The sequence below is a fragment of the Coregonus clupeaformis genome, chromosome 29 (assembly GCF_020615455.1).
Source record: "Coregonus clupeaformis isolate EN_2021a chromosome 29, ASM2061545v1, whole genome shotgun sequence".
Classification (NCBI taxonomy): domain Eukaryota; kingdom Metazoa; phylum Chordata; class Actinopteri; order Salmoniformes; family Salmonidae; genus Coregonus; species Coregonus clupeaformis.
Window position 1 is genome coordinate 26315638 of NC_059220.1, and position 27769 is coordinate 26343406.

General features: G+C 43.4%; 1 protein-coding gene across 2 annotated transcripts in view; it reads left to right on the plus strand.

Annotated features, from left to right (window-relative positions):
• Window positions 1-6658: 6658 nt before the first annotated feature.
• Window positions 6659-27769, plus strand: part of LOC121544473 (formin-like) — a 92835-nt gene continuing 71724 nt past the window's right edge. The window contains exons 1-2 of one of the 2 annotated variants that reach the window (XM_045209139.1): window positions 6659-6801; window positions 8197-9925. In XM_045209139.1, the coding sequence (XP_045065074.1) occupies window positions 8320-9925 (1606 nt within the window). In that variant the 5' untranslated portion in view covers window positions 6659-6801; window positions 8197-8319. The remainder of the gene's footprint in view (window positions 6802-8196; window positions 9926-27769) is intronic. The other variant, XM_045209140.1, reaches the window with a different exon arrangement.

Here is a 27769-nt window from a genome sequence, read left to right on the forward strand (position 1 = left end):
TTATCTATTTTTGCTAACTTTCTATTAACATTTATTGGAGTGAGTTCATTTCATTCCTTCGGGATATGTATACCGAGTAAGTCCATATCACCATCAGACCAGGAAAGCCTTTATGGAGAAGCTGGGGTCCATAGTCAGCCTCACATCCGGGTACTGGCCTCAGTCCAATGGGCAGGAAGGAGAGGACCAACCAGGAGCTGGGGAGGTTCCTAAGGAGTCACTGTCAGGACTGGCAGGGGGAGTGGGCCCGGTTCCTTCCATGGCGGTATACGCCCAGAACTCACTTCGTCACTCCTCCACCGGGCTGACCCTTCCAGTGCATCCTGGGATATCAGCCGGCCCTCCGAGCCCTCCGAGCCAGACTGTCACGCCTACTCCTGTTCCATCTCTCTGGCGCTTGACGTTGCCGGTCTACTAACCACCGGTCCTGGCAACCCACATTACGCACACCTGACAACCATCATTATGCACACCTGCTCCCCATCGTTATGCACACCTGGACTTCATCCTTACCTTGATTATTTCCCCTTTATTTAGCTTTCAGTAGCCTCAGTCTTCAGGCAGTAATGGTTTTGTTCACATTCAGTAAGCTTATTCTCATTATTAAACTCACCTTCTGCACCTGCTTCCTGACTCCTAGCATATACGTTACAGTATTATGTGTTCACCAGAATATTTGCCATTTAGATTATTGTTTGTTATTTATTACATTTTGTAAGGCTATAACCTCGTCCCCAGGCTAATTGCAATTATTTTGGATCCACTTTTTATTCACCTTCTGCAACTGTAAATAAATCCCACCATTTGCACCTGAATCCTGCCTGACTCCTGATGCTTTGCACTGCACCGCCCTGACCAGACAGTAAGGTCCATTATCTTACACACTCATTGAAGTATAGTCTAATTTACAGGTAGGCCTACCGTAGTACAAATCATCATAATTGTCTAAATGCATTCATTTTAGGAGGAGGGATTCAACTTTATATTCAAGTAGATATAGTTTACCCAATAGCAGTTTTGAATTTTTACAGGAAGTGGGTAAAGTTGGTAATCATTTTATGAGCAGAATGGTATGGTCGGGAGGAGAAGCTTCATTTCCAAAAGTTAAAGCGGTCAAAACCATTCATTTTTGAGACAGGGGTGTCACCAAAGCTGTTTTGTATTCATTAGGTATGTCATAGCTAATATTCAAAGATGCATTATGATGCATTACAAGCATAATTTTGTTTTCAACAAAAATAACAATTATGACAATAACCATAACCATTCGCATGAAAATTAATCGTCACCCAAAATTAATCGTCACAGCCCTAAATTCTGTATAATAAGGGAATGGTTGCTGGTTAGATCCCTCTCTCAACATGGTTATTATTTGCCATTTTGTCAAAGTGCTAGTTGAGTTGCCTACTTTGTGTATCAGAGGATAAAACTGATCCATGCAGGGTTCAGGGAGAGAATCAAGTACTAAGCCCACAGTTTATTAATTTGATAAAATCCACTTTTAACTCATTCTTAGCCACAATGTGACTCATTTCACATAGCCTAGTAATATGACTCCTCCTTATACACCTAAATAGTGACAGTAATATGAGACCTATTACCATTTCATATACCATAGCCTAGGGGTCACATGGGGGTCATTTATTCACAGTGTTGAACTATAAGAGAATGTACAGCCCTGCTTGTCCGCCAAATTCGAATTGGCTATTTTGTTAGCGTTTCTTATCATTGGTGTACCTGAGAACTTGCCTGGCTACCCAGACTCCTTGCTCCAGCCGAACACTATGCCACACCCACAGACGTTATTATGTAGCGAATGACAGAGCAGCGGAATAATTGAGAAGGGTGCAATTGCAGCCTGTAATTCAGGGCGTTCCTGCATGTGGACATTCCTACATCAACGGTAGCTAGTCCTTCGTCCCTGCCTATCGGGCAATGTTTTCACGCAGTTCTGTTAACATTTACATTACATTTTACATTACATTTACATTACATTTTCGTCATTTAGCAGACGCTCTTATCCAGAGTGACTTACAAATTGGTGCATTCACCTTATGATAGCCAGTGGGACAACCACTTTATTTTTTCTCTCTTTGGGGTGGGGTAAGGGGGGGTAGAAGGATTACTTTATCCTATCCCAGGTATTCCTTAAAGAGGTGGGGTTTCAAGTGTCTCCGGAAGGTGGTGAGTGACTCCGCTGTCCTGGCGTCGTGAGGGAGCTTGTTCCACCATTGGGGTGCCAGAGCAGCGAACAGTTTTGACTGGGCTGAGCGGGAACTGTGCTTCCGCAGAGGTAGGGGGGCCAGCAGGCCAGAGGTGGATGAACGCAATGCCCTCGTTTGGGTGTAGGGACTGATCAGAGCCTGAAGGTACGGAGGTGCCGTTCCCCTCACAGCTCCGTAGGCAAGCACCATGGTCTTGTAGCAGATGCGAGCTTCAACTGGAAGCCAGTGGAGTGTGCGGAGGAGCGGGGTGACGTGAGAGAACTTGGGAAGGTTGAACACCAGACGGGCTGCGGCGTTCTGGATGAGTTGTAGGGGTTTAATGGCACAGGCAGGGAGCCCACTCAACAGCGAGTTGCAGTAATCCAGACGGAAGATGACAAGTGCCTGGATTAGGACCTTTGCCGCTTCCTGTGTAAGGCAGGGTCATACTCTGCGAATGTTGTAGAGCATGAACCTACAGGATCGGGTCACCGCCTTGATGTTAGCGGAGAACGACAGGGTGTTGTCCAGGGTCACGCCAAGGCTCTTTGCACTCTGGGAGGAGGACACAACGGAGTTGTCAACCGTGATGGCGAGATCATGGAACGGGCAGTCCTTCCCCGGGAGGAAGAGCAGCTCCGTCTTGCCGAGGTTCAGCTTGAGGTGGTGATCCGTCATCCACACTGATATGTCTGCCAGACATGCAGTGATGCGATTCGCCACCTGGTTATCAGAAGGGGGAAAGGAGAAGATTAATTGTGTGTCATCTGCGTAGCAATGATAAGAGAGGCCATGTGAGGATAGGCAAGTGACTTGGTGTATAGCGAGAATAGGAGAGGGCCTAGAACTGAGCCCTGGGGGACACCAGTGGTGAGAGCACGTGCTGCGGAGACAGATTCTCGCCACGCCACCTGGTAGGAGCGACCTGTCAGGTAGGACGCAATCCAAGAGTGAGCCGCGCTGGAGATGCCCAACTCGGAGAGGGTGGAGAGGAGGATCTGATGGTTCACAGTATCAAAGGCAGCAGATAGGTCTAAAAGGACGAGAGCAGAGGAGAGAGAGTTAGCTTTAGCAGTGCGGAGAGCCTCCGTGACACAGAGAAGAGCAGTCTCAGTTGAATAACCAGTCTTGAAACCTGACTGGTTTGGATCAAGAAGGTCATTCTGAGAGAGATAGCAAGAGAGTTGGATAAAGACGGCACGCTCAAGAGTTTTGGAGAGAAAAGAGAGAAGGGATACTGGTCTGTAGTTGTTGACATCCGAGGGATCGAGTGTAGGTTTTTTGAGAAGGGGTGCAACTCTCGCTCTCTTGAAGATGGAAGGGACATAGCCAGCGGTCAAGGATGAGTTGATGAGCGAGGTGAGGTAAGGGAGAAGGTCTCCGGAAATGGTCTGGAGAAGAGAGGAGGGGATAGGGTCAAGCGGGCAGGTTGTTGGGCGGCCGGCCGTCACAAGTCGCAAGATTTCATCTGGAGAGAGAGGGGAGAAAGAAGTCAAAGCATAGGGTAGGGCAGTGTGAGCAGGACCAGCGGTGTCATTTGACTTAACAAACGAGGATCGGATGTCGTCAACCTTCTTTTCAAAATGGTTGACGAAGTCATCCACAGAGAGGGAGGGGGGGGGGGGAGGATTCAGTAGGGAGGAGAAGGTGGCAAAGAGCTTCCTAGGGTTAGAGGCAGATGCTTGGAATTTAGAGTGGTAGAAAGTGGCTTTAGCAGCAGAAACAGAGCCCTGTTCTCTGAGCTCGCAATGAGTCGTCAAGCCACGGAGCAGGAGGGAAGGACCGAGCCGGCCGGGAGGATAGGGGACATAGAGAGTCAAAGGATGCAGAAAGGGAGGAGAGGAGGGTTGAGGAGGCAGAATCAGGAGATTGGAGGGAGAAGGATGAGCAGAGGGAAGAGATGTTAGGATGGAAGAGGAGAGAGTAGCGGGAGAGAGAGAGAGAAGGTTGCAACGGCGCATTACCATCTGAGTAGGGGCAGAGTGAGTAGTGTTGGAGGAGAGCGAGAGAGAAAAGGATACAAAGTAGTGTTCGGAGACTTGGAGGGGAGTTGCAGTGAGATTAGTAGAAGAACAGCATCTAGTAAAGATGAGGTCAAGCGTATTGCCTGCCTTGTGAGTAGGGGGGGACAGTGAGAGGGTGAGGTCAAAAGAGGAGAGGAGTGCAAAGAAGGAGGCAGAGAGAAATTAGTTAAAGGTAGACGTAGGGAGGTTAAAGTCACCCAGAACTGTGAGGGGTGAGCCATCCTCAGGAAAGGAACTTATCAAGGCGTCAAGCTCATTGATGAACTCTCCACGGGAACCTGGAGGGCGATAAATGATAAGGATGTTAAGCTTGAATGGGCTAGTGACTGTGACAGCATGGAATTCAAATGAGGAGATAGACAGATGGGTCAGGGGAGAAAGAGAGAATGTCCACTTGGGAGAGATGAGGATTCCTGTGCCACCACCCCTCTGACCAGATGCTCTCTGGGTATGCGAGAACACATGGTCAGACGAGGAGAGAGCAGTAGGAGTAGCAGTGTTTTCTGTGGTAATCCATGTCTCCGTCAGCGCCAAGAAGTCGAGGGACTGGAGGGTAGCATAGGCTGAGATGAACTCTGCCTTGTTGGCCGCAGAATGGCAGTTCCAGAGGCTGCCGGAGACCTGGAACTCCACGTGGGTCGGCCTCCCTAACTTACGTTTCACTAAAACACTCAAATATAACTCTCCCAACTTCCACTTTAGAAATTATAATTGTTGTAAACTACAGTGGTTCAATGTTTCTAGGAATAGACTAACTTAGTTTATTCATCTAGCTAACTTGGTACAGTATTCTTCCGTGAAAACCGTCCAGGGCACCGAATCCTATGACGCCATAGCCAAGTAGCATGCCAGCCTCCAAAAACACGGTTTAGCACCAATACTCGGTTACACAACAAACCACCAGTGTGTCAACACGCCAAGCAGATCATTCGTGTCCGTGTCTAATGTTGTGTAAAGTTTTGGGTTAGTTTTGACAGTTTGATTGAGTCCGTCGTCAACTTGTTCAGCCAGTTAGTTAGCTAGAATAGTTAGCATGCTAGCTAGCCATTGCTCTCTGCCAACGAAAAACCCCTCCTTCCACGGCACGAACACACAGAGAGAGCCAAGCTAACGTTAACTAGTCACCCATGTCCCGAATTCCCTTGAACGACTCTGGTTACCAGTATGTAAAAACAAAACACAAATGTAGGTTATAGCTTACCCTTAGTAGCTACTGTTAGCCAGTTAAGTGCAAAGCTAGCCACTGAATCGATTCAGCCAGTTCGCATCTGTTCGCTAGGTCGTTCCAGCTATTGTTTAGTTAGCTATCCAGGTAGCAACAAGCTAGCTACATTTCGAGTACAGTAGCTACTAACTATCTAACGTTAACACTTCAGATAATGATGTTATAAAAACAGCTGAATGGTAGGCAGCTAGCTGCCATAATTACAGGTACTCTTAAGCGTGAAATAACATTGGAAACAACTATCCACAGTTGCTAATAGTTACCAGTAGCTACCCGCTAGCTAGTCCAGCTAGTCCAGGTAGTGGGTTAGCTAGCCTCGTGCTTCACCGGGCTCAGCCGAATACAATACAATACAATACTTACCTACAATAACCTACGATAACTACCTAGATAAACTACCTACAATACCGAACTACAATCTAAATACATGGTTTAAGCTTTACTCTACACCATATAAGCACCATATAAGCCAAGCTTACCAAGCCTACCATTCCCCATATGTACCACCAGCCTGTCTATGTTAACAGCGGCGAGTCCGATACACAGCAGCCAGCTAGTCCGGTACACAGCAGGCAGGAGGCGACACCGTGTGCTAGCTAGCTAACTAGCGTTCTAGCTAGCTAGCACACGGTGTCCCTAACTAGCAAGATAGCTAGTTAGCTAACACACAGTGTCGCCCCAGCCTCCCGCCTGCTGTGCAAGCGGGAGGTGGGGGTGGTGTCATTCGCCCCTGCCTGTCGGGTACTGTTTTCCCGCAGTTCTGTTAACGATGGTGAGGGCAGGCGAGCGAAGGACACTGTCCCGCTAGCTAGTAAGGAGGACTCTGATAATACTTGTATTTCTCTTTAAACCCACATTCAAAAGTGTCACAAGCATTAAAATGTGTTCGAGGGCATGCAGGAACCAATGGGGTGATCGAGGGGGGTGTTCATGAAGGAAGCAACGGGATGCTCGAGGTGGGTGTAGGAACGCCCCGAATTGCGGGCTGCAGTTGCACACTATTGGAATAATTCAGTGTGAGATGTCAGGCTACCTGAGAACTGCTGCTGCTCAGACTCAGTATGCTAGGGCGGGACTGTCCCAGTGCACAAATAAGAGAGCGTCAAAGAAACGCTGAGCTCTCCAATTGGCCCAAACGCTTGTCTGTCACTAAGGATAATCGCTGCTATCCGCTGGCTGCGGTGGTCGCTGGCTGCAGTGAGGAGAGAAGATGTAGAGAAAATATTTGCGTTGCTTTTGCTTTTGACTGTTGAATAAGGACACTGGAATCCTTCCTATTGGAGAACATTTAGAGGAGACGCTCAACTTAATGCCATACTGTTTTCCCTTGGGTATGGAATTTAATAACGTAAGGCATAATGGAATAGTTTATTTTGAGGATACATATTGTGTATAGTTTGTGAAACAGGATAGAGACGCATGTATTAAATGGCTTGCTGCTGCAAGGTGAAATCCTACGGAGGCGGTGATGTAAATAGTTAAGCTCAGAGATGTACAGTACAGATACATTTATTTAGTGGGGACATTATCACTCTTTTATATAATCATGTGCTACTAACATATTGCGTATGCCTGTGACTCTTATCTTCACCTTGTGGAACATCCTTGACGCAGCTTGTGAAATGTTGATGGAATGCCTTTTAGTAGGGTTGTCAATGCTTCAATAAACATTATAGTTTGTTTTGATGATGATGATGATGATGTGGGTGAAGACTTCAACAATTAAATAGAGTAGTGATGAGAAATGTCTGTCTTTCTAGGAATCCGTCAAATAACATGCCATTTTTGTTGGTAGATTACGATTACATTAGTTTGGAAGGATGGCCCCGCGAGACTAGGATTGCATTGGTATACAATACTTAGTCAATAGATCCACTGTCCACTATTGACGAATTTCTACGATGTTAATTTACTAGATCCTGACTGCTTTGTACTCGTGAATGAGCCCACTTATTTGACCAGCAGCCTATATAATGCATGGCCCCATGCTATGATCTGATCTAATGTACAGTATGGTGGATATCAGAATGATCTGTGTTACACTAGTTAAAGACAATCATCCATGAGTTTGCTGTAGGTGCATATGTAGGGTATACTGTATATCTGATAAGGAGATTTATCTCACAAACCCCTCATCTGTGGAAATGCTTAGCCTAAATGTAAATGAAGTACATCCATATTCAAGGTTACATTCAAGACTGCGGCAGTGGGGTGCATTAAATAATGAAACTAAGATGTATTACTTGATGTAATGCCAAATATAGATATTTTGTTTAAAATGGTCTGGCTTATGTTGCTTATTTGTCAGAAGCACAGACTTCTGTTGTGCTAAGCATTTCCAATGGTGCACCTGTTATTTTCAATGGAATAACAAAGCCTTAAAGATTTTGTTCTTTCTTTTTGTCCTTTTGTTCTACCTTTATGTTGTATTCCCTCATAACAAAGCAATGTTTACTCTGTAAACACTGGCCCTGTAGGACATTTAAAAAATACTTATTTCTGCCCTTTGTCTTGAGGGACCTTTGATGGTAATATTAGGCTCTTGTATTGGTGGTACTTTAAATATAAAAGACAACCTTTAATTTTAAATGTCTAACAAAACGCATGAATTTTGTATTATGACTTGTTTTAATTGACTTGAATTGATTGACAGCTGTTACTGCATAGTTATTAACATGCTTTACATTTACTCAGACAGATTTATGACTGTTTGTCTCAATGAAAGCCTCTTTTTCTTTGACAGGAGTTCGATCAGCCAGGTTATACACACCCAGAGCTCCTCAGACTCTTCCTCTGCAGTCCAACTCCAAACACACCAGCATCTGGGGACAGCAGTCCATTTAATTAAAGTGCTTAAGCGATTAGCATGGCGCCCATAATGGAGGACAGGCATACTGTCCTGCGTCTCTACGAGCCCATCCACGAGCTGTGCAGTATCAGCCTCTATCTCCCCAAGGGGAGGGCCCCAGGGTTTACATACAAGAGCCACGCCCCTCTGTGGGCCCAGCCCAGTAATGACCAAGACCAGGGAGAGGTGGATCCCACGGCAGCCAAACAAAGAGGCCAGTCTTATGAGTCCGCAGGCGAACTCCTCAACTCCTACCAGGCAACAAAGGAGGCTGTTGCTGAGCTCTGCTGGCTGGCCGCGGAGCACCACCAGTTGCTGGCTGATCTCTTATCTCTGTGCGGAGACTGCGCCAACAAAGTCAGGATGGGTAATCAGGACGGGAAGCTCCAGGGTCACAGGGAGGGTCGTGGGAGCTTCTCAGGACATGTCCTCAGCAGCAATGCTCAACATGCTCTCTCCATGTCCCCAGAGCACAAGAGCGCCTCCTCACGGGGCAGAAAGCTGAAGAAGCTGGGTGGGAAGAAGTTAGACAGTGCAGAGGAGTTCCTGCACAGCAAGATTAAGAAGAAAGTAGGGCTAGGGAGCACTGCAGTCCAGTCTTTATCTGTCCAGTCCTCGGCTCAGACCCAGGATCAATCCAATCTTGACCCAGTGGTGGAGGAGCAGAGGATTCCTGGGACCCCAGCATCTCTCAGAGCTCCGGACACACCAATGTCAGGCTCCTATGTCAGTGTGGCCAGCAACCCCATCCTCCCTATGGAGAAGCACTTCCATATTGCCAGGGAGGGCTGGGACTTCATGGAGGATGACTCTCGTGCCTCTGAGCCAGACCTGGACTGCCCTGACATGTCTGAGTATGACAGTGAACTCTGCTTGGGCTACGAAGCTTCGTCCTGTAGTTTATTAGAAGACGTGCAGGATCATGTCCAACGAGAGCATATGCTGAGTGGGAACAACATTCGTCCAATGTGGTCTGAGGACAAGTCAGCCCACCAGCTGTATGATGAGATCAACAGAAGGGACACAGGGGTTAGGGTGGTGGCCAAGGTGCAGGAGGTTGAGGGCACAGTTCAGCGTGCTAGCCATATAAGCCCAAACAGGTCCAAAGAGTTCTATCCAGAGGCTGAATCAGCTGTACCTCAGCCGAGGACCAGCAGCTATCAGCAGGAGTTTGGGGAATGGAGGAGTCTAAATGGGGACATTAGGGATACGGTAGGGACCAAACCTCCAGAGGGGCTAAGGCTGCCTCTCTCACACCCTACTGAGGCCTCCTCTGCCAAATCCCACAGTAAGAGCCCCTGTTCACCCTCTCTGTGCGGGGTGTTCAACACCTCATACCCTGCCACCAACAGTCTGCAGAGCATGTCTCCAGTGCTGTCCCCTCTATCGACCAAGCTCCCCAGCCCCCAGCTCAACCACCGCATCCTGCTCCTTTCTGATGAGGACGTTGGCCAGGGTACGGACAGTGACAGCCCCCGGACTGGATTCAAAGAGGAGCCCAAAGTCACCACGGAGGTCATAGATAAGAATGGCAACAAGCGGACCATCACACGGCTGGACCTGAACCTCAGCAGACTACCAGCGACTTCCAAATGGAATTCCTCCAGCCTCTCCACGACAACAGGTGAGTTAGTGTTATTAACAATCACAACAATCCTCCTACCGCTCACATTCTTTCCTGACACTAACATTGACATCAATGCTTCACTCCTCCGTGTGACGTGTCTCTCAGAGTTTGTCCTTGATCTGGCTTCAGTATAACACTGTAATAGAACGGCTGTTATGTTTACTTAGCTGTAAGAGATATTATAGAATGATTGATGTGTAGAATACAGCATCTGAGCACTATATCTGCAGTTTTTCACCCAGCCTATACAGCCTGGGGATGTTTTGGAAATGGTCTGTTACTGCAGTGTGGTAGCTGTCAAACAGCAGTAACTGTTTCTACTAAACACTGTGGGAGTTTTCGGACTGACTCAAGCTATTTGCTCTCTGTATTTCCCCCCTCTAGGAGACAGAGTAAACAGTGTCCCAGTGCTAGCTGTCGCAGTCATCCCTTGCCAATCTGTCTAAATGATTTCTGATCGTCCTGTTTTGGTTGTGACTGACCTGATGTGCTTGCTTTGTCCTTGGCATGTGACTCAGTATTAAAAGCTACCCAACAGACAGAGAGAGAGAGAGCAAGAGAGAGAGAGAGAGAGAGAGAGAGAGAACAGAGCCTGAGACTGATTTGATTTCTATCCCATGCTGATGAGCCTCTCTTAACCATTTCATCTCCGGGGGGCAGGAGTGGCTGTGATGGGGTCCCAGATCAAAGGCTCAGGGTTGACATGCAGTTCAAATCCACTACCGCTGTCATGAAAATAATGTTAACTGAAGCATTGCCAATTTGTCCTCTCAGTGCTCTGCACCTCCTAAACCACTTCCTACCGAGTTCACAGGCTGCCAGCTGACAAAGACTCACCCTCAACAGGCACATGGGTTATAGAAAGAATAATTAGGATTAAAAAGCAGAAGTGCAGCAGAACTTCAGAATTGCCTGACCGTCTCTTAGTTTTGCCCTAATAAACTGTATCTCATGTTTACATTGACAAGCCTTGGGTCGTTAAATAATGTGACATTGACTGTTAGCCATTGCACCCCATATGCCTTGTCGCTGCAGCAAAGAGTTGCCTGCTCTTACATTGTACACTGAGTGATCAAAACATTAGGAACACCTGCTCTTTCCATGACATAGACTGACCGGGTGAATCCAGTTGAAAGCTATGATCCCTTATTGATGTCACCTGTTAAATCCCCTTCAATCAGTGTAGATGAAGGGGTGGAGATTTTTTACCCTTGAGAGAATTGAGACATGGCTTGTGTATGTGTGCCATTCAGAGGGTGAATGGGCAAGACAAAATATTTAAGTGCCTTTGAACGGGGTATGGTAGTAGATGCCAGGCGCACCGGTTTGAGTGTGTCAAGAACTGCTGGGTTTTTCACACTCAACAGTTTGTATCAAGAATGGTCCACCACCCAAAGGACATCCAGACAACTTGACACAACTGTGGGAAGCATTGGAGTCAACATGGACCAGCATCACTATGGAACGCTTTCGACACCATGCCCGACTAATTGAGGCTGTTCTGAGGGCTAAAGGGGGTGCAACTCAATATTAGGAAAGTGTTCCTAATGTTTTCTACACTCAGTGTATAACCAGGATGTCTGGTAGTGCCATTTGACCTCCAATCCTTTGATCAGTGTAAGAGTGCTGTAGCGTGACTCTGGCTTAGTGTTTGGCTACATTCCATCAGTCCAAATTGGTAAGGGAAGATACAGAGGTCATGAAACAAGTTGATTGTATCAATATTTGCCTGGTGCTTCCATTAGAGCAGTTACATCATTATTGCATTAACCTGTAACTACATTGTAACTACATTGATGATATTTACCTCACCTATGTTGCTCGTACTCTCTCTCTTTTGCTTTTTTACTGTCCACGTAATTTGTTTATAGACTGTGAAGAATGGTTAAGAAGCCTTTCTTAGACATGGATTTTGGGCCAGTAAGCAGTGTTACTCCTATCCTGTCAGGATTCCACTACAACGCAGGGAAACTATTTGTGGTAAGAGACACAGAATAGAGGGCCAATGTTCAGCCCAGTATAGTCATGGCTGGAGGGAGGCTGGTGTATGCAGGCGGATAGATAGTGTTACTCATGTGGGAATAATCTGTAATGTCCCCCCATTCTCACACACACACACACACACACACCACACAATTTCCTGCTGAGCCGGCTTAAGTCTTCACCTCATCCATTTTTTATTAATCTTGTGAACCTCGATCGCCAGGCTTCCCAGAATGCAAGACTACAGAGACTAGATTCAAACAGACAGAAATCCTATTTTCGCTTAAAGCTGCAATATGTACTGTAAATTTTTGGGCAACCCAACCAAAGTCACACAGAAATATGAGTTATAGATCTGTCATTCTCATTTAAAGCAAGTCTAAGAAGTGGTAGAGTTTCGTTTTTGTGTCTTTTACATTTGGTTTTGTACAGCAGCTTCAAACAGCTGAAAATACAATATTTTTGGTTATGGAAAAGATATTTCACAGTGTTTTAGATTGTACAATGATTCTCCACATGATGACTGCTTGTTTTGTCACATAAACTGAAAAAAGGGCGAACTATTAGAAGTTTTGCAACCAGGAAATGGCAGAGCGATTTCTGCGTATTGTACCTTTAAAGGTCAAAATTGGCTTCTACCTTTAAAACAATACGAGAAATATTATGTTGATATGAATTCAAAGCAGTAGAATGTTTTGTCCCTGTCAGCCTGTCGGTGTGCTGTTGAGGCTCATGATTAATTGATATGAGTTCTGTAAATAACTCTTGTTGGCCTCTAAGGACTAAGTGAACAGGATAAAGTTTCATCTACAGGCATAGAACACAAAGACTGGCTGGGATTGCATTACATGAACCATGTTGCAAATCGTCCCTTCTAAACCTCCCCTTTGATAGAGATTTGAGAACAGTCTCACTGTTCATTTGGCAGGACCTCAGTGGGTTCCGAACCATCCTTTGTCCACGTTCAATAATTCATTACACTTGAAATGTTAACAAGGACAAATGGACAACCGAGGGGCTAGAATAGATACTATCTGGGTCAGAATGAAGGCTGCCTTCATGGTTTGGCCTGCCAATAATATCCTAATTTAGATACGATCTCTGTCATCTCTGTTGTCTGTGTGACGTTCAATCATCAATGTTTAATTAGAAGAAGGAAACCGTACATTGGGGAGAGTGTATAAATGAAAGTTCAATTTAGAAACCTATTGTCTTGTGTTTCTAAATACTCTGTTTCTAAATACGCTCTATGTTTAACACTTAAAGTTAGTTTATGGATTTACAATCGGGAATATTTAAGAATCACAGTACATTTGACATTTACAGTGAGGGAAAAAAGTATTTGATCCCCTGCTGATTTTGTACGTTTGCCCACTGACAAAGAAATGATCAGTCTATCATTTTAATGGTAGGTTTATTTGAACAGTGAGAGACAGAATAACAACAAAAAACCAGAAAAACGCATGTTTGGTGAGAAGGTGACAACAGTTGGTGCGATTATTCGCAAATGGAAGAAACACAAAATAACTGTCAATCTCCCTCGGCCTGGGGCTCCATGCAAGATCTCACTTCGTGGAGTTGCAATAATCATGAGAACGGTGAGGAATCAGCCCAGAACTACACGGGAGGATCTTGTCAATGATCTCAAGGCAGCTGGGACCATAATCACCAAGAAAACTATTGGTAACACACTACGCCGTGAAGGACTGAAATCCTTCAGCGCCCCCGCAAGGTCCCCCTGCTCAAGAAAGCACATATACAGGCCCGTCTGAAGTTTGCCAATTAACATCTGAATGATTCAGAGGAGAACTGGGTGAAAGTGTTGTGCTCAGATGAGACCAAAATCGAGCTCTTTGGCATCAACTCAACTCGCCGTGTTTGGAGGAGGAGGAATGCTGCCTATGACCCCAAGAACACCATCCCCACTGTCAAACATGGAGGGGGTGTTTTTCTGCTAAGGGGACAGGACAACTTCACCGCATCAAAGGGACGATGGACGGAGCCATGTACCGTCAAATCTTGGGTGAGAACCTCCTTCCCTCAGCCAGGGCATTGAAAATGGGTCGTGGATGGGTATTCCAGCATGACAATGACCCAAAACATACGGCCAAGGCAACAAAGGAGTGGCTCAAGAAGAAGCACATTAAGGTCCTGGAGTGGCCTAGCCAGTCTCCAGACCTTAATCCCATAGAAAATCTGTGGAGGGAGCTGAAGGTTTGAGTTGCCAAACGTCAGCCTCGAAACCTTAATGACTTGGAGAAGATCTGCAAAGAGGAGTGGGACAAAATCCCTCCTGAGATGTGTGCAAACCTGGTGGCCAACTACAAGAAACATCTGACCTCTGTGATTGCCAACAAGGGTTTTGCCACCAAGTACTAAGTCATGTTTTGCAGAGGGGTCAAATACTTATTTCCCTCATTAAAATGCAAATCAATTTATAACATTTTAGACATGCGTTTTTCTGGATTTTGTTGTTGTTATTCTGTCTCTCACTGTTCATATAAACCTACCATTAAAATTATAGACTGATCATGTCTTTGTCAGTGGGCAAACATACAAAATCAGCAGGGGATCAAATACTAAAATCAGCAGGGGATCAAATACTTTTTTTCCCTCACTGTATGCTCTGATTATCTATGTCTGTTATGTTGTAGTTACTCTGCTTTAATCTCCTCTCATTGCAGGGGAGGTTTGTTCAGGAAACATTAGGTCTCGCCCCCATCCTAAATCACATTTTTAAATTACTTTCAAGAATGCCAGAGACAGCATCAACTGACACAAATAGAGCCTGAGTATCAGTGAATGTTCCCTACTCAATCTGAGAGACCGTAAATAATATCTTAATGACATAAACCAATCAAGCCCCAGGTCATATGAAACTGATCACTCCAGCCCGGGAGTCAGTCAGTTGACATCTGTCTTTACTTCCCTCTCCTAGCGTCCAACACAAAATGCCGGGCATGCAACATTGCTCTTCTCACTGAGGACAAGGGACAGCTCTATTCAGATAATGAAATAGATTGTGCCAAGAGTGTGTGGGTAGGAGGGTTTGTGCTCTGCTCTCACGCTGCCTGTCTAAGCTGCATCACAGCCAGAGGAATAGTACTGCACAAAGGCTCCTCTTTACTGTGGAACTTATTTTCCTTAATAAGTTACTGTAGGAGCTCTTGAGAACAATCTTACCTGCACATGCACTGCATCATAGTCATATTCATGTAATTTTAGGTTTATGTTATCTGTTGAAAACCTATTTGATTTGATTTATATTTGTTTTGTATCGTACACCAGTTGGTGCCCAGCCTGTATGGGCTTATTAGACACAATATGAAGTTCAAGTATGAGTGCACAAAACATATATATATATATTTTACATTAAACAAATTAAATGCACAATTAGGAAATGATAACAAATTACAGTTTTCACCTAGTCACACTACACAAACAACACACTTCTGGTGGATAAACTGTATATCGACAACCAAATGTTCAGAGACACAAAGACTACTCCATGGCTATTCTAAAAGTTGTAATAGAGGAGTCGAATAATGGAGCACCCAATACTAGCAATGATAGGGATTGTAATATTAAAGAACATTTATAGTAAGTATAGTATTTTATAAAAGGATAAAACGATATAACAAGAAAAGATAACAAGCAGAATAATACATCTTTAAATACAAATAATTAGAACATGGCTTTTTTGGCGGGCGGTTGTTGTTTTGGCGGATGGTTGTTGTGGTTGGTCCTGTGTTCTCTCTGGTGTCCTTTCCCCCTTGCGGCAGATGTGGATGCGGGTGCATTTGCACGCTCGGCCCCTTTCTTCCGCAGTCAACCATGTGGTGTGCATTTTTGTGTTTGAAAAGGTGCGGCGTTAAGTGAGTGAGAGGGGAAATGGTTGCATATCCCAGAGCCGACGGGGGTCTATGAGCAGGGGTAGTGAGAGAGAGCTTTCAATTTTGTGTAGATGAGGGATATACATTTTTAAATATAGTATACATCTAATCTAATTTTTTATTGTCCTATCATGATGGAAAGATCCCTAACGGTATGGAATGGACCGCGGGAATTATTTGCTAGGATAATAATTGCTTGTCAATAAATGAAATGTAATACAATGGCAATCCGGGTTATATGTTAAAATCCTACACATGAACTGCTGACATTATTACGCATATTAATTGATAATGATGGAAAATAGGATATGCATTATTTTTTTAAATAGTTATACAGTGGGGAAATAAAGTATTTAGTCAGCCACCAATTGTGCAAGTTCTCCCACTTAAAAAGATGAGAGAGGCCTGTAATTTTCATCATAGGTACACGTCAACTATGACAGACAAATTGAGAAAAATCAATCCAGAATATCACATTGTAGGATTTTTAATGAATTTATTTGCAAATTATGGTGGAAAATAAGTATTTGGTCACCTACAAACAAGCAAGATTTCTGGCTCTCACAGACCTGTAACTTCTTCTTTAAGAGGCTCCTCTGTCCTCCACTCGTTACCTGTATTAATGGCACCTGTTTGAACTTGTTATCAGTATAAAAGACACCTGTCCACAACCTCAAACAGTCACACTCCAAACTCCACTATGGCCAAGACCAAAGAGCTGTCAAAGGACACCCGAAACAAAATTGTAGACCTGCACCAGGCTGGGAAGACTGAATCTGCAATAGGTAAGCAGCTTGGTTTGAAGAAATCAACTGTGGGAGCAATTATTAGGAAATGGAAGACATACAAGACCACTGATAATCTCCCTCGATCTGGGGCTCCACGCAAGATCACACCCCGTGGGGTCAAAATGATCACAAGAACGGTGAGCAAAAATCCCAGAACCACACGGGGGGAGGTAGTGAATGACCTGCAGAGAGCTGGGACCAAAGTAACAAAGCCTACCATCAATAACACACTACGCCGCCAGGGACTCAAATCCTGCAGTGACAGACGTGTCCCCCTGCTTAAGCCAGTACATGTCCAGGCCCGTCTGAAGTTTGCTAGAGTGCATTTGGATGATCCAGAAGAGGATTGGGAGAATGTCATATGGTCAGATGAAAACAAAATATTACTTTTTGGTAAAAACTCAACTCGTCGTGTTTGGAGGACAAAGAATGCTGAGTTGCATCCAAAGAACACCATACATACTGTGAAGCATGGGGGTGGAAACATCATGCTTTGGGGCTGTTTTTCAGCAAAGGGACCAGGACGACTGATCCGTGTAAAGGAAAGAATGAATGGGGCCATGTATCGTGAGATTTTGAGTGAAAACCTCCTTCCATCAGCAAGGGCATTGAAGATGAAACGTGGCTGGGTCTTTCAGCATGACAATGATCCCAAACACACCGCCCGGGCAACGAAGGAGTGGCTTCGTAAGAAGCATTTCAAGGTCCTGGAGTGGCCTAGCCAGTCTCCAGATCTCAACCCCATAGAAAATCTTTGGAGGGAGTTGAAAGTCCGTGTTGCCCAGCGACAGCCCCAAAACATCACTGCTCTAGAGGAGATCTGCATGGAGGAATGGGCCAAAATACCAGCAACAGTGTGTGAAAACCTTGTGAAGACTTACAGAAAACGTTTCACCTGTGTCATTGCCAACAAAGGGTATATAACAAAGTATTGAGAAACTTTTGTTATTGACCAAATACTTATTTTCCACCATAATTTGCAAATAAATTCATTAAAAATCCTACAATGTGATTTTCTGGAACTTTTTTCCTCATTTTGTCTGTCATAGTTGACGTGTACCTATGATGAAAATTACAGGCCTCTCTCATCTTTTTAAGTGGGAGAACTTGCACAATTGGTGGCTGACTAAATACTTTTTTCCCCCACTGTATATATACAGTGAGGGAAAAAAGTATTTGATCCTCTGCTGATTTTGTACGTTTGCCCACTGACAAAGAAATTATCAGTCTATAATTTTAATGGTATAGGTTTATTTGAACAGTGAGAGACAGAATAACAACAAAGAAATCCAGAAAAACGCATGTTAAAAATGGTATAAATTAATTTGCATTTTAATGAGGGAAATAGGTATTTGACCCCCTATCAATCAGGAAGATTTCTGGCTCCCAGGTGTCTTTTATACAGTTAACGAGCTGAGATTAGGAGCACACTCTTAAAGGGAGTGCTCCTAATCTCAGTTTATTACCTGTATAAAAGACACCTGTCCACAGAAGCAATCAATCAATCAGATTCCAAACTCTCCACCATGGCCAAGACCAAAGAGCTCTCCAAGGATGTCAGGGACAAGATTGTAGACCTACACAAGGCTGGAATGGGCTACAAGACCATCGCCAAGCAGCTTGGTGAGAAGGTGACAACAGTTGGTGCGATTATTTGGAAATGGAAGAAACACAAAAGAACTGTCAATCTCCCTCGGCCTGGGGCTCCATGCAAGATCTCACCTCGTAGAGTTGCAATGATCATGAGAACGGTGAGGAATCAGCCCAGAACTACACGGGAGGATCTTGTCAATGATCTCAAGGCAGCTGGGACCATAGTCACCAAGAAAACTATTGGTAACACACTACGCCGTGATGGACTGAAATCCTGCAGCGCCCGCAAGGTCCCCCTGCTCAAGAAAGCACATATACAGGGCCGTCTGAAGTTTGCCAATGAACATCTGAATGATTCAGAGGAGAACTGGGTGAAAGTGTTGTGGTCAGATGAGACCAAAATCGAGCTCTTTGGCATCAACTCAACTCGCCGTGTTTGGAGGAGGAGGAATGCTGCCTATGACCTCAAGAACACCATCCCCACCGTCAAACATGCAGGTGGAAACATTATGCTTTGGGGGTGTTTTTCTGCTAAGGGGACAGGACAACTTCACCGCATCAAAGGGACGATGGACGGGGCCATGTATCCTCAAATCTTGGGTGAGAACCTCCTTCCCTCAGCCAGGGCATTGAAAATGGGTCGTGGATGGGTATTCCAGCATGACAATGACCCAAAACACACTGCCAAGGCAACAAAGGAGTGGTTCAAGAAGAAGCACATTAAGGTCTTGGAGTGGCCTAGCCAGTCTCCAGACCTTAATCCCATAGAAAATCTGTGGAGGGAGCTGAAGGTTTGAGTTGCCAAACGTCAGCCTCGAAACCTTAATGACTTGGAGAAGATCTGCAAAGAGGAGTGGAACAAAATCCCTCCTGAGATGTGTGCAAACCTGGTGGCCAACTACAAGAAACGTCTGACCTCTGTGATTGCCAACAAGGGTTTTGCCACCAAGTACTAAGTCATGTTTTGCAGAGGGGTCAAATACTTATTTCCCTCATTAAAATGCAAATCAATTTATAACATTTTAGACATGCGTTTTTCTGGATTTTGTTGTTGTTATTCTGTCTCTCACTGTTCATATAAACCTACCATTAAAATTATAGACTGATCATGTCTTTGTCAGTGGGCAAACATACAAAATCAGCAGGGGATCAAATACTTTTTTCCCTCACTGTATATATATATATATATATATATATATATATATAGAGAGAGAGAGAGAGAGAGAGAGAGAGAGAGGTGACAGCATTGGAAATGCTTTTGGCGGTTAATCTGCTTCTGTTTTATGGGTGGCACTGTGTGCTGTTTACGATGGATGGGTCCTGGCCTCTCGGGGGCTTAGGGATCCGGAGGGACGTGGGTGGGATGCCGATCACTGGGATGACGGCTCAACTTGGGATGGGGAGGGGCTTTAGCGGGGGAATTAGTGGAGAACAATTGAAGGGTTACTCAGTAGCAATGCAAATATCACGGTACAGCTATATGGACACTCAATCATTACGGTATTTTTTATTGGTAAATTTACAAACATATATAATGATAAATAGACTTGAAACTTGTATCTCATTATGGTGTATGGTGAAATAAGTATAGCCAGTTATAATTGTAATGGCTTAGCTGATAATAACAAAAGAAGAACAATATTTACATGGCTCAAAGAGAAGGAATATAATATCTATTGTATACAAGAAACTCATTCAACAATTCGAGATGAAGTTGCATGGAAAAGGAATGGGGGTGGGGGGTGGGGGGGGTAATATACTTCTCCCATGGGCAAAGAAATTCAAAAGGGGTGATGATATTAATTAATAGTAATTTCGATCCGAATGTGCAAATTGTCCAAATAGATACGCAAGGTAGATGGATTATTTTAAATATGTTATTGGACTATAAACAGATATGGCTCATTAACCTTTACGGACCAAATAATGATGATACACACTTCTTTGACAATATATATAATAAATTATCAACCCTGCAAGCAACTCAAGACAATATTATTATGGTGGGGTATTATAATACTGTTTTAAATAGCTCAATGGACCGTAAAGGAAATCACACCACAAACAATCACCCACATGCTCTTAAGGAAATGGTGAATGTCATGGATACATTAGAACTAGTAGATATATGGAGGCTTAAATATACTGATCTAGTGAGATATACATGGCGGAGACTCAATCAAGCTAGTCGTCTTGACATCTTTCTGATCTCATTCTCGTTGGCACCAAAAGTTTAAAAAGTGTTGATAGGGGACAGAATGCGGTCGGACCATCATATAATTGGCATATACATTACTCTTACTGAATTTCCACATGGGCGAGGATATTGGACATTTAATCAAAGCCTATTGGATGATAATTTATTTATAATTAGAACAAAGGAATTTATAACTGACTTTTTCTGACATAACATAGGTACAGCAAATCCCCTTATTGTATGGGACATCTTTAAATGTGCCTATAGAGGCCATGCAATTCAGTACTCATCTCGAAAACAAAAGCAATTTAGGTCAAAAGAGTTTATACTAACAAAGGAAATAGAAAGTCTAACAGAACAGAAAGATGGCAATAAAAATTGTAACATAGATGCTCAGAATAAATTGGAGGAAAAACAAAAAGAAATGGAGAAACTTATTCAAGAAAGATCAAGTGTAATATATTATAAAAATAAAGCAAACTGGATGGAATATGGGGAAAAATGCACAAAATTATGTTTTAATCTTCAACATAGGAATGCTACCAAAAATAACTTAATGAAACTGGTTACAATTGACGGAGTCACCCATGATTCACCAAATTATATTTTGAAGGAGGAAACAAAGTACTTTAAGCATATGTTTTCTTTTCAGTCGCCTCCATCTCCTCTAACTGAAGCTAATTGTAGAGATTTTTTTTCTATTGATAATGTAAAATTAACAGCCATACAGAAAGACTCATGTGAAGGTGAAATTACAGAGGAGGAACTTCTGGATGCAATTAAAGACTTTAAGTCCGGGAAAACTCCAGGGTTGGATGGCATACCAGTCGAGGTATACCAAACCTTTTTTGATATACTAAGAGGACCGTTATTAGCATGTTTTAACCACTCCTATGTAAATGGTAGATTATCTGACACTCAAGAAGAAGGTCTGATCTCATTAATACTGAAACAGGATACAAGTGGAAAATATAAAGATCCAGTCCATTAAAAAAACTGGAGGCCCCTTACACTTCAGTGTTGTGATGCAAAAATTCTATGAAAATGTATAGCGCATAGAATTAAAAAGGTATTGTCGGATATTATTCATTCTAATCAGACAGGTTTTTTACATGGAAGATACATTGAAGATAATATAAGGCAAGTATTGGAAACAATAGAACACTATGGAAAATATGGGAAACCAGGCCTGCTATTCATAGCAGACTTCGAAAAGGCATTTGATAAAGTATGACTGGGGTTTATATATAAATGCCTGGAGCATTTCCATTTTGGAGAATCTCTTATAAAATGGGTCAAAATCATGTATAGTAACCCTAGGTGTAAAATAGTAAATAATGGCTATTTCTCAGAAAGTTTTAAACTGTCAAGAGGAGTGAAACAAGGTTGTCCACTATCGGCATATCTATTTATTGTGGCCATCGAGATGTTATCTATTAAAATCAGATCCAATAATAATATCAGAGGTTTAGAAATCCAGGGCTTAAAAACAAACAAGCCTACCAGACGAGCTAAACCACTTCTATGCTCGCTTCGAGGCAAGCAACACTGAAGCATGCATGAGAGCACCAGCTGTTCCGGATGACTATGTGATCACGCTCTCCGTAGCCGATGTGAGTAAGACTTTTAAGCAGGTCAACATTCACAAGGCCGCAGGGCCAGACGGATTACCAGGACGTGTACTCCGAGCATGTGCTGACCAACTGGCAAGTGTCTTCACTGACATTTTCAACATGTCCCTGACTGAGTCTGTAATACCAACATGTTTCAAGCAGACCACCATAGTCCCCGTGCCCAAGGACTCTAAGATAACCTGCCTAAATGACTACCGACCCGTAGCACTGACGTCTGTAGCCATGAAGTGCTTTGAAAGGCTGGTCATGGCTCACATCAACAGCATTATCCCAGAAACCCTAGACCCACTCCAATTTGCATACCGCCCCAACAGATCCACAGATGATGCAATCTCTATTGCACTCCACACTGCCCTTTCCCACCTGGACAAGAGGAACACCTACGTGAGAATGCTATTCATTGACTACAGCTCAGCATTCAACACCATAGTGCCCTCTAAGCTCATCACTAAGCTAAGGATCCTGGGACTAAACACCTCCCTCTGCAACTGGATCCTGGACTTCCTGACGGGCCGCCCCCAGGTGGTAAGGGTAGGTAACAACACATCTGCCACACTGATCCTCAACACGGGGGCCCCTCAGGGGTGCGTGCTCAGTCCCCTCCTGTACTCTCTGTTCACCCATGACTGCATGGCCAGGCACGACTCCAACACCATCATTAAGTTTGCCGACGATACAACAGTGGTAGGCCTGATCACCGACAACGATGAGACAGCCTATAGGGAGGAGGTCAGAGATCTGGCCATGTGGTGCCAGGACAACAACCTCTCCCTCAACGTGACCAAGACAAAGGAGATGATTGTGGACTACAGGAAAAAAAAGAGGACTGAGCATGCCCCCATTCTCATCGACGGGGCTGTAGTGGAACAGGTTGAGAGCTTCAAGTTCCTTGGTGTCCACATCACCAACGAACTATCATGGTCCAAACACACCAAGACAGTCGTGAAGAGGGCACGACAAAGCCTATTCCCCCTCAGGAGACTAAAAAGATTTGGCATGGGTCCTCAGATCCTCAAAAAAATTCTACAGCTGCACCATCGAGGCATCCTGACTGGTTGCATCACCGCCTGGTATGGCAACTGCTTGGCCTCCGACCGCAAGGCACTACAGAGGGTAGTGCGTACGGCCCAGTACATCACTGGGGCAAAGCTTCCTGCCATCCAGGACCTCTATACCAGGCGGTGTCAGAGGAAGGCCCTCAAAATTGTCAAAGACTCCAGCCACCCTAGTCATAGACTGTTCTCTCTGCTACCGCACGGCAAGCGGTACCGGAGTGCCAAGTCTAGGTCCAAAAGACTTCTCAACAGCTTCTACCCCCAAGCCATAAGATTCCTGAACAGCTAATCATGGCTACCCGGACTATTTGCACTGCCCCCCCACCCCATCCTTTTTACGCTGCTGCTACTCTGTTAAGTATTTATGCATAGTCACTTTAACTCTACCCACATGTACATATTACCTCAACTACCTCAACTAGCCGGTGCCCCCGCACATTGACTCTGCAACGGTACCCCCCTGTATATATAGCCTCCCTACTGTCACTTTATTTTACTTCTGCTCTTTTTTTTCTCAACAATTTTGTTGTTATTTTATTTTTACTTTTTTTGTTTAAAATAAATGCACTGTTGGTTAAGGGCTGTAAGTAAGCATTTCACTGTAATGTCTGCACCTGTTGTATTCGGCGCATGTGACCAATAAAATTTGATTTGATTTGATTTGATTGTACGCTGATGATTTATGTTTTCTTTTAAATCCACAACTATAATCTCTCCACAGCCTCATAGAGGATCTAGATATATTTTCTAACATCTCTGGATTACAACCAAATAATGACAAATGTACTATATTACGTATTGGATCACTAAAAAATAAAAAATGTACATTACCATGTAGTTTACCAATAAAATGGTCTGATGGTGATGTGGATATACTCGGAATACATATCCCAAAGGAAATAAATGATCTCACTTCAATAAATGTTAATAGAAAGTTAGCAAAAATAGATTAGATCTTGCTACCATGGAAAGGTAAATACCTGTCAATTTGTGGAAAAATCACCCTGATTAACTCTTTAGTATTATCCCAGTTTACCTATTTGCTTATGGTCTTGCCTACGCCTAGCGAACAGTTATTTAAATTTTATGAGAAAAAATATTCAATTTTATTTGACAAAATTAAAAGGGCCTATTTATATAATGAATATGAATTCGGAGGACAGAAAATATTAAATATTAAAGCATTAGACCTATCACTAAAAGCTTCAGTCATACAAAAGTTATACTTAAATTCGAACTGGTTCTCAAGCAAATTAGTAAGATTGTCTCACCCAATGTTCAAGAATGCCCTTTTTCCCTTTATTCCGATTACAACCACTCATTTTCAGTTATTTGAAAAGGAAATCATCTCCCAAATATCACCATTTCTAAAACAAGCCAAAATAAGTTGGTTGCAATTTCAATTTATTCCTCCAGAAATGACAGAACAAATAATGCAACAAATATTGTGGTTAAATTCAAATATACTAATTGACAAAAAAACTTTATTTTTTGACAGAATGTTTAAAAAAGGTATAATCTTCATAAATGATATCATCGGTAGGACTGGTGGAGTTATGTCGCACATGCAGCTAACAAAAACATATGGAAATGTCTGCTCTACCCAAAATTACAACCAAATAATTGCAGCCTTACTGCAAAAGTAGAAGAGGAAAGTGGAAGGGGGAGAAAGTAAGGAACTTGTCTGTCGGCCTTGCATTAAAGAACATAATTGCTTAAGGAAAACTAAGATAAATAAAAAAAGTATATCAGTTTCACTTAAGGACCAAAGGATTGACAGCCGTCCCATATAGATTGCAAAATAGTTGGGAAGAGATTTTTGACGTACCGATCCCATGGCATAGTGTTTATGAACTGACACGCAAAACGACACCGGATTCAAAAATTAGAATCTTTCAATTTAAATTATTATATAAAATTCTTGCTACCAATAGAATGTCATTTATATGGGGGATACAATCTTCCAAGCTCTGCAGATTTTGCTGTGAAGAGACAGAATCATTAGATCATTTGTTTTGGTTCTGTCCATTTGTAGCTTGTTTTTGGACACAGGTACAGGAATGGCTAAAGGATTGCAATATTTACCTGGAGCTAACCTTGCAGATAGCATTACTGGGTGATCTGAAAAGTCATAGTCAATCGGTCAATAATATAATAATACTTTTAGCAAATTTTTTTATTTTTTATTCACAATCTGTTGAAGCAATGAGAATAGAAGGGTTCAGAACTTTTGTAAAACATCACAGTACGGTTGAAATATATATGGCAAATAGAAATCCTATATGGATGGTGTTAAGAGATAGATGGGAGGTATTGAATGGAGTTGAAGGATGGGACTAATAACAAATAACAACAAATAATAACAAGATAACTAATAATGTAAGCATACTGTGTCCATAATAAGTATATACAGAGGGGAGAACAAGTATTTGATACACTGCCGATTTTGCAGGTTTTCCTACTTACAAAGCATGTAGAGGTCTGTAATATTTATCATAGGTACACTTCAACTGTGAGAGACAAAATCTAAAACAAAAATCCAGAAAACCACATTGTATAATTTTTAAGTAATTCATTTTAATAATTTTAAAATACATAAGTATTTGATACATCAGAAAAGCAGAACTTAATATTTGGTACAGAAACCTTTGTTTGCAATTACAGATATCATACATTTCCTGTAGGTCTTGACCAGGTTTGCACACACTGCAGCAGGGATTTTGGCCCACTCCTCCATACCTTCAGGTTTCGGGGCTGTCGCTGGGCAATACAGACTTTCAGCTCCCTCCAAAGATTTTTTATTGGGTTCAGGTCTGAAGACTGGCTAGGCCACTCCAGGACCTTGAGATGCTTCCTACGGAGCCACTCCTTAGTTGCCCTGGCTGTGTGTTTCGGGTCGTTGTCATGCTGGAAGACCCAGCCACGACCCATCTTCAATGCTCTTACTGAGGGAAGGAGGTTGTTGGCCAAGATCTCGCGATACATGGCCCCATCCATCCTCCCCTCAATACGGTGCAGTCGTCCTGTCCCCTTTGCAGAAAAGCATCCCCAAAGAATGATGTTTCGACCTCCATGCTTCACGGTTGGGATGGTGTTCTTGGGGTTGTACTCATCCTTCTTCTTCCTCCAAACACGGCGAGTGGAGTTTAGACCAAAAAGCTATATTTTTGTCTCATCAGACCACATGACCTTCTCCCATTCCTCCTCTGGATCATCCAGATGGTCATTGGCAAACTTCAGACAGGCCTGGACATGCGTTGGCTTGAGCAAGGGGACCTTGCGTGCGCTGCATGATTTTAATCCATGACGGCGTAGTGTGTTACTAATGGTTTTCTTTGAGACTGTGGTCCCAGCTCTCTTCAGGTCATTGACCAGGTCCTGCCGTGTAGTTCTGGGCTGATCCCTCACCTTCCTCATGATCATTGATGCCTCACGAGGTGAGATCTTGCATGGAGCCCCAGACCGAGGGTGATTGACCGTCATCTTGAACTACTTCCATTTTCTAATAATTGCGCCAACAGTTGTTGCCTTCTCACCAAGCTGCTTGCCTATTGTCCTGTAGCCCATCCCAGCCTTGTGCAGGTCTACAATTTTATCCCTGATGTCCTTACACAGCTCTCTGGTCTTGGCCATTGTGGAGAGGTTGGAGTCTGTTTGATTGAGTGTGTGGACAGGTGTCTTTTATACAGGTAACGAGTTCAAACAGGTCCAGATAATACAGGTAATGAGTGGAGAACAGGAGGGCTTCTTAAAGAAAAACTAACAGGTCTGTGAGAGCCGGAATTCTTACTGGTTGGTAGGTGATCAAATACTTATGTCATGCAATAAAATGCCAATTAATTACTTAAAAATCATACAATGTGATTTTCTGGATTTTTGTTTTAGATTCCGTCTCTCACAGTTGAAGTGTACCTATGATAAAAATTACAGACCTCTACATGCTTTGTAAGTAGGAGAAACTGCAAAATCGGCAGTGTATCAAATACTTGTTCTCCCCACTGTAGGTTGTATGTTGGGAGCTTTTGGGAAAGAGCACAGTTAGAAAGATATGGCATATAGAAGCAAACCGGATGGACATCATGAAAATGATCGGAGAGGTTGAGAGTAGAAGAAGTTCAGGAGCAAAAACAAATAAAATAGAATTATTGTAAAATTGACTGTGTCCATAAGGTGTAGATAGTAAGTATAGGCTGGAAGTAGAGGCCTGGGCATTGTTGTTCACTAATTTACCCCAAGTAGGGAAAGGATGGCGAGGTTGAAAAATAATAAAGGGGAGTATATATATAAAAAACATGGGGGATTGGAAGTGATGCAGACAATTACATTGATGGAAGTTACAATCTATCTGCAATAATAAAACGTTTTTTTTTTTTAAATACACTACTCCGTCTCCCCCAGGCTTTGTTCAATATCTAACACTCCCTTTCGGAGAAATAACTCCAGCCTGTGTTCATCCTGTAGCCAGAACACTTCAGGGTGAGCACCAAAAAATTGACCAAACCGAACATGTCTTAAGTCATCATACAGAGGGCAAGAAAACACAAAATGGACTTCACTTTCTATTTCCCCAAGATCACACAATACACACAATATTTCCTCTTCAGGGACTATGTTGAATCTACCTGTCTCTAGTGTCAGAGGGAGGGGGGCGGATCTTAGCTGTGCACAAGCTGACATTTGGCCTATTTTATTACTGGC